Genomic DNA, 14,031 nt, shown 5'->3' with positions numbered 1-14,031 from the left:
TGTACATGTCCGCCTCCATCTAGCACGAGACATTTTAGGAGCTCACTGACTTCGGAGTCATGGGAACTTTGAAGTTAAGCGAGTTTGGACTAGAGCAATCCCAGGATAGGTGACCTACTGGGAAGTTGCTCGTGAGCTCCCAGAAACAAAATCGTGAGGGCAGACAGGGGGCCCAAAGCGAACAATATCGTGCTACGGCGGAGCCGATCCCGTGATGTGACAATTTGGTATCAGAGCCACTCTGACGTGTGGTGCGAGTGTGCTGACGAGGACGTCGGGCCCTTAGTGGGGTGGATTGTCACATCCCACATTGACCAACGGAGAGGTGGTGATGTGCCTTATATGTACATGTCTGCCTCCATCTAGCATGAGGCCTTTTGGGAGCTCACTGGCTTCGGAGTCATGGGAACTCCGAAGTTAAGCGAGTTGGGGATAGAGCAATCCTAGGATGTGTGACCCACTGAGAAGTTGCTCGTGAGCTCCCAGAAACAAAACCGTGAGGGCAGAGAGGGGGGCCCAAAACGGACAAGTCAATTCAAGGACAAGTTAGTATTCCTGTCAATTTCTTTGACGGTGCAAGGGGCAATTTTGTCAACCCAAAATTCTTGAGCATAAAAGCTCGTATGACACTCCACTAATTTCATATTAGGGCTTGAAATTGGTCATTTGGGTTTAGGGTTCTTCAAAAATTGGGATTAGTGGTTGAATTTCGAGCCCTAATATGAAATGGGGAGAATTTTAGACAAGCTTTTATGCTTAAGGGTTTTGGGTTGAAAAAAATTGACCCTTGCATCGTTAAAGAAATTGACAAGAATACTAACATGTCATTGAATTGCTACAAATATGAAACTACAATGGCAAAATTGACGGAATTGAAACTACAAGGTCAAAAGTGGTTGAAGTGTCAGACTACAGTTGGCCATTTAAATATATTAGGTAAAAAAAGGAGAAATCAATAGGTGATGAAAGAGTGATTGAAGAAAGAAAGCAACAGAGTTGCATAATGTTTACGAATTGAGAAACAAGAATGGAGGAGAGGGATGGATGCTGGAGAGAGAAGAGGAAGAAAATGGGTGCATAAATTAAAAATAATACAAAAATACCATTTTCACCCTGCATTTAATAGAAAAAATAACAAAATTGACGGTAGGACCATTTGTCCTAACAAAAGTGAAGTTGAAGGACCACGAGAATGATTTTGAAAATTAAGGGACCAAAATGAGAATTGGGTCAAAGTTCATAGACCATTAGACCTAAAAACCCTATATATAGATGTTTGAAACATTTTTTGAGGTCATAAAAACCTTATTTATTGAAAAACATCCCGCAGTGGCTTGTGCACGTGCCTAATATGTAGACTTTACCTTGTAAAGTTATGCTCTCCAGATTGTTTCACTCATTTGAAGTACATCCACTAACAGATCCTTACTTGAGCCTGTAGTAGAGGATACCACATGTAGCTCTATGACTGGAGATGGCCTTAGTGCCTCAAATTACACACTGAATCAATACAGTGCCTGAGTTTCTACTAGTTTCAATTTATACCTTAAACTAGACTACAGATAACCGAACCAAACCAAACAAGTGTAGTGATCAATCGGTTTGGCTAAGGCTAGATTAACCATAAGAAACGGACCAACTTCTTGCTCATTGATAATACAAAAAGAACATACATATACACAAGTTAAAATGTACTGAGATTAGGTTTAATGATCACAATCTTTATTGGTTTTCTTATTTTTCTGTCATATGTAACTTGAAATGAAACGGTGAAAGTCGAAATTTCAATGATAACAAAACTATCATTTTTTGAAAAGTTTGATTCCCTTCCATCTTGATTCCATGTAGTTACTTGAACCAGATAAGGCACCATAAACTCCATATTTGAAGTAAAAAGTAGCTCGACCGTGATCGTTGACGACTAGCTTCTGGTCGCCGTCGATAAAAATTGTCACTTTCCCTGCACCAACATTGTGAATCACATTCAGTCTAACCCATCTACTGTAGATATTAGCAGCCACCACACTGTTCCCATAGTACTTCAAATCCCCATTAACGACCCTTAGTTGCAGAGTTGTAGCTTCATTGGCTGCACCAAAGACCTGCATTATTATAGCCCCCGAGGTGCCTTGTGGCACAAAAAAGTTGCCTTCAAATTGCCAAACTCCAGAAGTGTAGTCATGTCCCTATAGAACAAAATCCATGCATGAAAAAGAAAAAAAAAATCAACTTGCTAGGAATTGTGTAACAAATAAACTATATTACTTTAATTTGAGATAAAAGTTAAAACCCTGACGCTGGAGAAATTACACCAACAATATAAAATCTTACAGTGATTCTTATTTCCGTGCGTGGTCTGGTTGGACTGCCTTCTTTAAAGGGCTTGTCATTGGTGTAGATCCAGAACTTTTCAACTCCATCCACCTTACTGTAACGATCCTCAGGAGCTTTGTCATATGGCTTCTGTAACATGCGGTTTTCGTCCGTGAATTGCACACGGGTGAAGCCATCAGTGGGATCAGCAGCACATAAATGCTGCTGGGCTGCCAAAGAGCTCAAGAGCAGCAAAAACACCACCTTCTTTAAGCAAGAAGTCATTTTCATTCTGTAGGATGTATATGCATATATGCGCATGAAGCGCAATATATCTGTAGTGTAGATATGAGATGCGGTCAACAGCGGCATGGTCCATTAATGGTGGGCACATTATTAGGAAATATCTTTGTAAATATTTGTAATATCTTTATTTGCCCAAATTAGTGTAGGTCAAATCCCACTAATATTGGATCACGTCTTCAAAGCCTTAACAGTAGGGTTGATAGAAGGCTATTGCTGTATATATGTATTGTAATATTTGACGTTGGTAATACAACAGAATATTCAACCATTTACTTACTTTTAGGAGTCATTGCCTAACTTAGATTGCCTTTAGACCACGTTGTTGCAATTATTAGAAGAAAACTGTGGGTATTGAATTGAAACGGGCCCATCTTTAGTCATTCACATTAGATTAGACCAAGTTACTTGATATATATTGAAGCAATTGAATTAGGTATTGCACATACTCCGCAATCTAATAATTTAATGCTCCGTTATCGTTCTAATTCAGTCTATATCTAAAACATCCACTAGTGTAGTGGTTTAGAGCAATTGTTCTTCTAGAAAAAATGTTAAATTCAAAATTTAATATCCGTATAGTGTATGTGAGTTTAATTTATTATTACCCCACAAATGAGGGTAACACTCACTTCTCATTTGGAACCAAAATATGGTAAAATTCCAATTTCTTTGCCAATTTGTCATGTTGCCAATATCATTATGTACAATCCCGTCATTTACGGCGTCAATGAATCTTACTTGTCCATGAGTGCCTTTGACCAAAGTCGGCTCAATTGTCCTCTCTTATCTTTATCTTCTCCTCGCGGGTGTGCCAATTTGATTTGATTTGATTTTTTCCAATGAACTTTATAATCTGCCTTTTGAAATAATAAAAAGGTCTGATTTGTTGTGAATATATAAGATGGAGCCCACCTCCATTAGAAGATGCTTGCCTATAAATAAGGCTTCCCCCTACTTGTAATATACATATATATGAGAATGAGAAATCAGTTTCTATACTCTCTCTATATCTCAATTCCCTCTCTACAGTTTTCTCTAGATTTATAACACGTTATCAGCACGAATTCGCTTTCAAAAATACCAGCTGAATTCTCGGATGAATTCCATTTGCTTCAATACCTTTCTTTCTCAAATTTCCAGCAATAGAAAAGGCAAACTAGCAGAGAAACATGATGAACTTTCAGCTGCAAAAGCTCAACCATGCTCCATCCTTTCTTTCTCAAATTTCCAGCAATAAAAAAGGCAAGGGCCTTTGACCCAGCCAAACAAACACAGAGAAAAATCATATTTACGAATTCGGATCGGAAACACGCGGTGAAGGCGTTGGATCGTCTGGGAGTGAGGGATTGCTTCGAGCAGATCATATGCTTCGAGACGATGAACCCGAACCTGCCGAGTTCGACTCGGCCTAACGAGTTTCCAGTGGTTCTGAAGCCGTCCATGGAGGCCATGGAGATCGCGCTCCGGGTCGCTGAGGTGGATCCTCGTCGTACCCTGTTTCTCGATGACCACATCCGTAACGTCGCTTTTCTTGGCCTTGAAGTGGTGATTGCTGGAGCTGATCAGCAAGAGGCACATCACCTTGGGTTCTCAAGTTCTCATCACCATGGCAACATAATTCCAATATCTTAGTTCTGACTTCAATATCTTACCCTTGGAGTTTCTCTCAAGGCTGCTGATGAGAGAAAGGCTGCTGCAGAAGACACCATGCTCGCTTACAAGGCTGCCCAGGCGTAGCGCTTGCGGATCTTGCACCAACGCATCCGATAAGATTGGGTTCATGGCTAGCAGAGGCGGTGAGGCTGAAGAAGACGACTACTTTGGCCTCCTCTGGTACTGAAGATGATGATGATGATGATCAGTGTTCATCCCAAAACAACAACAATAATAGCATGGACTTGCAACTGGCAAGTGGGCCGTGAGTTTGCTTTCCAAAATGGCAAGTGCAAACAAAAAATTGGCTGGCAAGTGCAAACAAAAATTGGCAAGTGCAAATAAAAAAATATATATATATATTTCACTGATTGACAGCCACCCACTTGGTCTCTTGGTTTTGGAATCTTAACGTGCACTTCGGTCGGGGTAAATATGACTTCTACTTTATAAAATGATTTAATATAATATCATACTATTTGATCGTGGTGTTGATAAGAACCCACCAATAATTGCCTTTACTTTATCGTAAGTTTATTTTTACTTAAAGTATGATGTGGAATTGACCCTCATACTTTATGAAATTACTTTACTGTACATTATTTACTGTATGGTGTAGGTTTATTACCCATACAACAGTATCTATTTAAAAGGGTGGTGCGGATTTATCGTCCACGCCTTTACTTTTATTTAAATGTATGGAGCAGAATTAGTGCCCATACAAGCACGTTTACTTTATGAATTTAATTTACCGCACATTTAATTTTATTTAAGATATGGTGCGGGATTAACGTCCATACAGCAAGCAATTTAATTTATGAATTTAATTTACCGCACATTTAATTTTATTTAAGGTATGGTGCGGGATTAACGTCCATACAGCAAGCAATTTAATTTATGAATTTAATTTATCGCACATTTAATTTTATTTAAGGTATGGTGCGGGATTAACGTCCATACAGCAAGCAATTTAATTTATGAATTTAATTTATCGCACATTTAATTTTATTTAAGGTATGGTGCGGGATTAATGTCCATACAGCAAGCAATTTAATTTATGAATTTATTTTACCGCACATTTACATTTATTTAAAGTATGGTGCGGGTTTATCGTCCATACCAGTAATTTATTTACCAACAATTTATTTTATGGATTAATTGTGCTGTATGATGAGTTTTTTATAGTATGCAGATCAGGACCAGAAGTTCCTTGATCCTCATCATACAATTACATCAGGACTTGAAGATCCTTGATGATGATATTAATATGAGAGCTGGCAGTCTCTCCGGTACTATATTTGTAAACATGTCATTGGACTTAAGGGTCCTTGATCCCTGACATGTAAATAAGGACCTGGGGTTCCTTAATGATGTAACAGTACCGTATTGGTTCATAGTGCCGTACACATGGATAATAACTGTACTGGTAAATATACTGTACACATGAATAGATACGTATTCATGACTTGATGAATAGTACCAGATATATGAATAGTGACGTATACATAAATATTAACCATTTTGGGTAAACCATCACTCTTCAAAAAGGGAACCTGTAGTTCCTTAAACTCATAGATGAGCAATTAAATGAGATGCCAGAAGTTCCTCAAGATATGGACAATTATGTAAGGGCTTGAAGTCCAGAAATATGTACAGAAAATTGTAAAAATGTCCATACCATGAGAATATGTGATTTTGGCTTGAGGTTCAAAATCTAACAGTGTTGAGAACCTGAAGTTCCAACAATTAAATGGACAACCCTTGAGGTATTATTGCAAATTGTGGTACGCCACATATTTCTTTGGCATAAGAGAATGATGAATTGAGGCTCCCCACATATTTTGTTATATCTGGGCCGGAAGCTCATGAACCCAAATATATGAGATATTAGCGTGGTTTTACTCAATCCATATTTCATGTTCATTTGAAAAGGGCGAATAAATTCTGAGTTTGTGTTTAGCCCAGGCCAAAAGTTCCGGGCTCCCATACGTTGAAATATGAAATTTGGGAGAGTCGATGTGGTTATTTGAATCTATAAGGCACAAGGTTCCAAAACGTCATTTTGAAAAGACGTAAAAACCACAGGTGCAAGTTTAAGAATGTGCGCAATTATTATAACAGGAACATACAACAGATAGATTTTTTCCACCTGCAATAAAAGTGCAGGCCCTGCAAAATCTATAAAATTACATTATGTTCTGGAAGCCTCTGAAGGAAGAGGACGACGCCTCTTAAGCTTAGCCATGAGCCTTTCGTGGTCTCCCAAATTTCTTTCATTGGAGACCTGCAGCATGTCTAACCTTCTCAGTGTATCAACGGAGTACGAACTCACCAGTTTCAACAAGAAATTATTCTCTCCTTTAAGTTTCTCAACCTCCTGTTGAGACTCATGAAGCATTCTTTGAAGAGACGAATTTTCAGTTGTTAGCCTCTCAACCTCGTTTGCTCTGGCACGCAAACGATCAGCCATGTTAGAAACAGAAGCAGCACTCTGAATGCTAAAAGCCATTGAGTCATCAATAGCCTCTTCCTCAGACCCCCCTGTCAACAACATTTCATCCATTGGAATAATGAAATTCCTAGATACTATGACAGCAGTAGCATCATTCATCATCACAGAATCATTAACTGTGAGATGACGATTTTGGGATACAAAGGATGGACGCCAAACTTTGGCGTCACTGTTTGTTGTGGGAGCATCATTTAAATTGAAATAATTTGGGCAGGAAGAAGAGGAAGCCATTTTTAAGAAGGTTTCGAAGAAAGTCTTAGGAAAACTAAAGTTTCAGAAAATGAAGGAAGTTGAGTTGAAACGCAGTTGCTCCAATCAAGTTTTGCAAAGGCAATATCTATAGGAGGAAATATGGCTACAGTTTTTCAGGATCCCAATATCTTTTCGGATCCCCATATTCTCTTTTTCTTTCCCAGATTCCAAAACTTCACATGGCCTCCATTAATGTTTGTCGGCACTTTCGGCGTTTTGAAAGTATTATTTTCATCAAAAGCCGATCTTGCTTTGCGGATTTCACGGAGCTATTTTTTCAAAAGCACCCCGAGAATCTCGCAATTTTCTTATGGTTAATTTGAAATTCACCGGTTCTACCTATTCCTCTTATTTGTGTATAAATGTGTTACTAACGAAATTTTCTTTGCAGAAGACATCCAGTTTTCTCCATACCTAGTGATGCGATATCTACTTGTTTTTCTTATCAGTGAGCACTTAATATGCCCGAGAAGCAAGACTATCTCTGATCATCCATTCAGGAAGCGAGACTATCCCTGATCACGTTTCCGCCATATCAGGGAACTGTGAAGGCAACCTTATGCTCTAATCTCCGGAAGTTCTTCTAGACTAGAAGAAATGAGAGCTTGTTGTTTGCTCCCACCAGCTTCCTTCCTTGATTGCTGAGCTTGTTGTCTGCTCCCACCAGCTTCCTTCCCTGATTGCTTACCTTCTCTTGCAATCAATATCACAATTTTTTTTGCATTTTTTCTCTTTTTGTAACTCTCTGTTCATAAGAGATTTTATTTCTTTAGAATGAACATCTGAAGAAAGAATCCATGGAGTGATCCTAACTCTGAGGATTATTTGTTTTTGACAGAGAAAAGAGTTGTGATTTTGCTCTTGCAGGATATAACTAGATCATCAAGCGCTATATTATATTTACTGGGCCGATACGAGCTTGAATGATACTTGAGAAAAGTTTCTCCCACCTAAGGATGTAAGCAATACTTGTGTTGTTTTATGCTTATATACTTATTTGATATTTTATCTTGGAAGGTAACCAAATGGGGAGATAAGTCCGTTCCAAAAGAATGGCTTGTATGTATCCATGAATTATTAACGGAAATTTTACAGATTGCAAGTTGGATACATTGATAATACACTGCACAGATCAAAGTCCCATAAGAACAGAATATGGGTATAGCAGTGATCAATATGATGCACGCCTGTTGCGTAGCAAATGATGTGGATTGAAGTCCCGAAAGGACAATCCTTTGACATGTCAATATTGATATTGTGCACGCCTAATGCGTAGCAAATTGTATGGGTTAAAGTCCCAGAAATTAATTGACATGTATGTATTAATCTGTGGCATGCTGCAGCATGACAGATATATGGGTTCTAAATGTTCCAACTCCCTAAATAGAGATTATCCACGCCCTACTGTAAAATAACGCTCCATTGGAGGTTATAATCCACATTCTCACATAATAAAAGCCCCATGAAGTGGCTTGGGTACCCAAAAGCAAAGAAATGCTTATAATTGATGCATGCACGTGCAAATGAGAATGATGGGATCATGAATTGATGAATGACAATTTTTGGTTTTGGAGTAGCTACTCAAATCATCAATGGGCTGTGTTGATTGGAACCACGTTCAATTATTAAATGTCGACAATATCATTGGCCAAAATGGAATGAGGTAATTCCATTATAGATGAGAATGAACGTGAAAGAACAAACCCACTGTACGAACCCCAAAAGATGTTAATACTGAAATTTATACTTGGGTGTTCGGAATAAAAAGGGAATATACCTACTTTGTATGACACAATGTTTCTGGCAAAAACAAGGAATGTTGGGTTTTCTCCATATTTATAGATTCAATTGTGCCCCTTTATTGCACATTTACGGAGAACAACATGTTATCTTTAAGGGTTATTAAATGCACGGAGCATATTGCGAGAAGCGATTCCCTAAAGATGTATAAATAGCTGGGTTAAAGCTATATAATGTGTCATAAAGTTTAATCCCTTTAAACAAAATCCTTGAAAGGATTGAAATTGCATGAAGCAAGTCCCTGAAAGACATGTGCCTGAAGCACAAAATCTGTACTCAATACTAATGTGCATAAATTGCCTCAGTGAGTACATTGATTATAATATGTTTGCAACACATTCAAGCTTCTGAAGAGTTTAAGAAATATTTGTCTCGACTCAAAGATCGAGCATTATGCCAACGAGATTCTTGCTTATACTAAGAAAGTATTGAAGCATTTTTATGAGGATTATCCGTTGGACACTTTAAGGATTTTCCGGAAGTATATTGGACCGTACATCGTATTTTCCAGATAGAGCTCAACTCCATCACCATCATTTTGGGATGATGCGAGGCATATTTGATGCAATCTCAGCATAACACCATATACAGGCATATTTTTGAGTGAACTTACAAATAGCCCAAGTGTTATTAGATATGCGAACTCTGGAAATCTCTATGGTCGCTTACTGGAAAAAGCTAGTCATGAAGTTTTCAGGGGGAGCGTGGTATTAATAAAGACCTTCACACACTGTACTCTTTTTTCCTTCATCCAGGTTTTTATCCCACTGGATTTTTCCTGGTAAGGTTTTACCGAGGCAGTGTCACTCAAGATTGACTCACAGAAGCAGTGTCAACTACGATATTCAGAAAGATGATCAACAGTATGGCTTAAAGATATTTTGCCAAGCATCAGGGGGAGCGTGCTATCAATAAAGATCTTCAAACACTGTACTCTTTTTCCTTCGTCCAGGTTTTTATCCCACTGGGTTTTTCCTGGCAAGGTTTTAACGAGGCAGTGTCGCACGCGTGTCAATATACACAGAATTTTATGTTACACATGATTATGTACTCTTTTTCTTTTTGACCAGTTTTTTTTATCCCACTGGGTTTTTACTGGCAAGGTTTTTAACGAGGCATATTCCATATCATTTGTGGTCTCCGAGGGGGAGTGTTGTAAATATATAAGATGGAGCCCACCTCCATTAGAAGATGCTTGCCTATAAATAAGGCTTCCCCCTACTTGTAATATACATATATATGAGAATGAGAAATCAGTTTCTATACTCTCTCTATATCTCAATTCCCTCTCTACAGTTTTCTCTAGATTTATAACATGATTCATATTTTAAAAAAATTGTTCAAATTGTTCAAAAAATTTAATGAACTTTATAATTTGAATATTTTTTTTCAATGAACTTTTTTAGGTTAAATTGTTCAAAAAATTTAATTATGAAGTTATTTAAAAAGATTGAATGAAGAAAAGTTATCCGTAAAAAAAAAAAAATAGACTTAAACAATTCTTAAACAATTTAATAAAGTTGCGGACTTAAAATTTTAGTTCGGAAGGTTGGGAGAAAAAACGATTTGAGTCCGGGCAAAACCCAAAATAGTTACTTTTTGGAAGGAGAAAATTTGGGTTTAGCCCTTCATGGGTTGGAGAAAGCCTAATGGTAGGCAACTGCCTAACTTAGATTGCCTTTAGACCACGTTGATACAATTATTAGAAGAAAACTGTCAATATTGAATTGAAACTGCGGGTCCAATTATAGTGATTGGTAGAGGACTGTGGGAGATGAGAGTCAAAATCATCGTTCTAATTCAATTTATACCCAAAAGATCTACTAGTGTAGTGGTTTGGAGCAATTGCTCTCCAGAAAAGGTGCTGGGTTTGAAACCTAGTATCCGTGTAGTTTGTGTGAGTTTAGTTTGGTATCACTCCTCTCAATAAGAAATATCTTTTTTTTTTAAAAAAATCAATTTAGTTTGCTGTGAAATAAATCAGCTGTAAGAGAAAGTAATTTGACGTTTGGTAAACTTTTTGTTTAAAGTGTTGTTGGTACTGATTCCCGCATAATCATTAAACTTAGGGCATGTTTACGTATCAGTAATGGGTATGGGAGGAAAGGGAATGATTTCCATTCCTGACTTCCCCTGCGTTTACTTGCAATCAGGAATGAAAAAATAAGTGGGCCCCACCTCAAAATCCGTAATCACATTCCCTCAAAACTAGGTATCAGATCGACTAGGGGGGACTAGTCGATACGATTCCCATTCCTGCTTTCTCTTATTAACTTCCAAAAATACCCTTACCACTTTACTATAATTCCAAAATAACTCAAACCCTAAAAAAAATAAAAATACACGCTAGAAGGAGTTCAAACAACTCAAACCCTTAACGTTACAACACATGTGACTTCTTTTGTGAATTTTATCTCACTTGATCAAAGATTTCTTAGCCAGGTTAGCTTGTCTAGCTTTTGGTTCAGAATAAATTGCTGATAATTTTCTTTGATAACGGATTCCCTCTTACTGATTAATTCAAAACCCCTTTTCCTATAGCTTTTGGTTTTGGGTGAATTTTATATATGTGATGTGGTGAAAATGTGTAGGGCATTTTAGTAATCAAATTAATTTGGATTCTGATTCATGAAAATTAGTAAACAATAACAATGGGAATCAACCCCATTCCTTTACTAATTTCGTATGTTTAGTAAACAGCTTAATGGGAATGATTCTTCCCATACCGATTCAGTAGTTCCCCGATTTCTAAATTATCTGATTCCTTACTTTCTCCATTACTGATACGTAAACATGCCTAATGCCTCTTCGAAACTGATTCCTGCATAATCAGAAAATGAAACATCTTATTAACTGCTTTCTCTTATAGATTTCCCTCACAACAATTTTTAATTATAAGCGATTTTCTAATAGTTTATCAAACGGGTTGGATTTCTTAAAATGTTTAAAAAATCACTTATTACCCTAAATAAACAATGCCAAATGGCACTAATAACTAATTAATGTTTCCCTTCAATAAGTTTTTATCACGTCTCCCCTCTTATAAGTTTTTATCACGTCTCCCCTCTAATAATCAACTCTTGGCCCATTTGTTACTTGTTTTTTTTTGTCAATGAACTTTATAATCTGCTTTGAAATAATAAAAAAGGTCAGAAAACTTTCAGCCTTTATATATAGAGGTGAAACTTTTTTGAATTAAAAAATATTAGTTAATGAAAATGTTTTTAAACAAATTATGAGGATAATATTATAAATAACAAAATTCATATTAAAAAGATTTAAAATAAAAAATAAAATGAGAACATGAGTGTTATTTTAATGGGATAAGAAGACCAATGTCTCTTTATTAATACGAAAATGCCCTCCATTAGACGTCGTCGTTGTGGAGTGGACACATATCTTTGCCTTGGTATAAATATATCTGAGTTGCATGCATATATCCTACAAAATGACCACTTTTTAAAATTGCAAGAAGGTTGTTGTGCTTTTTGGAAGCCCTGTGCGCTTCTGATCCTACTGATGGCTTCACGCGTGTGTCATTGGCTGCACAAAACCTCAAGTTACAGATACCATATGACAAGTCTCCGGCGGATCGTTACAGCAGAGTCGATGGAGTTGAGAGGTTTTGGGTCGACACCAATGACAAGCCCTTTAAACAAGGCAGTCCAACCAGGCCACGCACAGAGATAAGAATTTCTGTATGTATTGATCTCTTTCCCCTCCTCTCTACATCTATGCTGGTTTTATTGAAATTAGAATAATATTTTTCAGATTATGCTCCAAATTAATATTTCATTAAGTGAATTTTGTACCAAAGTTGTGTTTGAGGCCCACGGCTTTCAGGTCCTTCATGTTGTTGCGAGAAAATTATGTGAAGCTATTTCAGTCACGCGACACTGCTGAATTGTCTAACAAGTAAAAGCTTATCATCACACACTTTAACGTAAGACATCTTTTACCTGATGCATTTTTTAGTTGAACACTAGCAAGAGCTCCTAAAATTGGAGTTTAGTACTACTTGTAGAAAGTCTGTCCTATTTGGTGGAAATAGTCCACCTCATCCTAAAAATCAGTACTTTACCCTAAGAGCTCCTAAAATGAAGAAAAATAATATGCATAACCCATCCTCATGAAAATTCCTGACTCCATCTAGTGTGCTTAGGCATCGAATTTTATCTCAAAACAAGTGTGTATTGTATTTGATCCGCACAATTTCTAACAAGTCAATTGATTTTTTTTTTCCTTTTTTGTTCCTAGGGATATGACTACACATCTGGAGTTTGGCAATTTGAGGGCAATTTCTATGTGCCACAAGGCAGCTCGATAATGCAGATCCATGGTGCAGCGACTGAAGCTACAACACTGCAACTGAGGGTGTATAACGGGGATCTCAAGTACAATGGAAACACTGTGGTGGCTTCAAATATCTACGACAAATGGCTCAGACTCAATGTCATTCACAATGTTGGTGCTGGAAAGGTCACCATTTTTATCGACGGCAAGCAAAAGCTTGTCGTAAATGGTCCCAGCCGAGCTAACTTTTACTTCAAGTATGGGGTTTATGGTGCCTTGTCTGCTTCAAGTAACTACATGGAATCTAGGTCGAAGGAGGTCAAACTTTTCAAGAAATGATCCATGGTGGTGGAGTCAATGTAAGAATAAAATAATAATAATAATAATAATAATAAAAACAGGTTAATTAATAAAGCTTTTTTTTTTTTGAGCCAAGAGGTATGTTCCGTCAATCTTTAACTCTAGGAAGCCCAAGAGGCAAGGAGGTTTTGGGCCGAATCACAATTTTGATCCTTGGCTGCCTGAAGAAGAGTTTGGGATTTACTTCTCATGTCACCAAAGAAGGAATATAATAACAAATCAAAGTTGGCTGATACTGGAAAAAACAATGTTATTATAACAACTAATATAATAACGGAAAATGATTATGAAAAAAAGAGAGTACTTCACCGAAGACAAAATGTTATAATGGTCCAGCTCCTCCAAAATTGGACAAATCAATTCAAACGGTGACATGAAATAACTCTTATGTCACTATTGGATAGTGACTTGAGAGTTGTTCAATGTCACTCTCAGTAAATGACTAAGAGTTTATTTCATGTCACTGTCGGATAGTATCTAAATCCATTTATCCAATTTTTTAGGAGTTGGACCATTTTATCTTTATGCCCTCCTATTTGTCC

At 37.3% G+C, this 14,031-nt stretch overlaps 2 protein-coding genes across 2 annotated transcripts; one reads left to right on the top strand and one right to left on the bottom strand.

Annotated features, from left to right (window-relative positions):
• On the bottom strand, positions 1,618-2,598 carry LOC18768184 (citrate-binding protein). Its single transcript, XM_007200211.2, has 2 exons — positions 2,332-2,598; positions 1,618-2,186 (listed from the first exon to the last, which is right to left on the bottom strand). The coding sequence occupies exons 1-2, from the start codon at positions 2,596-2,598 to the stop codon at positions 1,803-1,805; spliced, it is 651 nt and encodes a 216-aa protein (XP_007200273.1). The 3' UTR covers positions 1,618-1,802.
• Positions 3,997-13,669, top strand: LOC18766304 (citrate-binding protein). The gene is made up of 4 exons (XM_020570248.1): positions 3,997-4,205; positions 4,291-4,452; positions 12,312-12,534; positions 13,094-13,669. The coding sequence occupies exons 1-4, from the start codon at positions 3,997-3,999 to the stop codon at positions 13,466-13,468; spliced, it is 969 nt and encodes a 322-aa protein (XP_020425837.1). The 3' UTR covers positions 13,469-13,669.

The sequence above is a fragment of the Prunus persica genome, chromosome G8, assembly GCF_000346465.2.
Source record: "Prunus persica cultivar Lovell chromosome G8, Prunus_persica_NCBIv2, whole genome shotgun sequence".
Lineage (NCBI taxonomy): Eukaryota > Viridiplantae > Streptophyta > Magnoliopsida > Rosales > Rosaceae > Prunus > Prunus persica.
The sequence above is the reverse complement of the archived record's forward strand: the minus strand, read 5'-3'. Positions and strand labels throughout refer to the sequence as shown.

Coding starts and splice junctions, on each gene's coding strand:
- LOC18768184 (XM_007200211.2), bottom strand. CDS start 2,598: ATGACTTCTTGCTTAAAGAAGGTGGTGTTTTTGCTGCTCTTGAGCTCT. Junction 2,187..2,331: donor GCACGGAAATAAGAATCACT/GTAAGATTTTAT, acceptor TTTGTTCTATAG/GGACATGACTACACTTCTGG.
- LOC18766304 (XM_020570248.1), top strand. CDS start 3,997: ATGAACCCGAACCTGCCGAGTTCGACTCGGCCTAACGAGTTTCCAGTG. Junction 4,206..4,290: donor CAAGAGGCACATCACCTTGG/GTTCTCAAGTTC, acceptor GTTTCTCTCAAG/GCTGCTGATGAGAGAAAGGC. Junction 12,535..13,093: donor GCACAGAGATAAGAATTTCT/GTATGTATTGAT, acceptor TTTTGTTCCTAG/GGATATGACTACACATCTGG.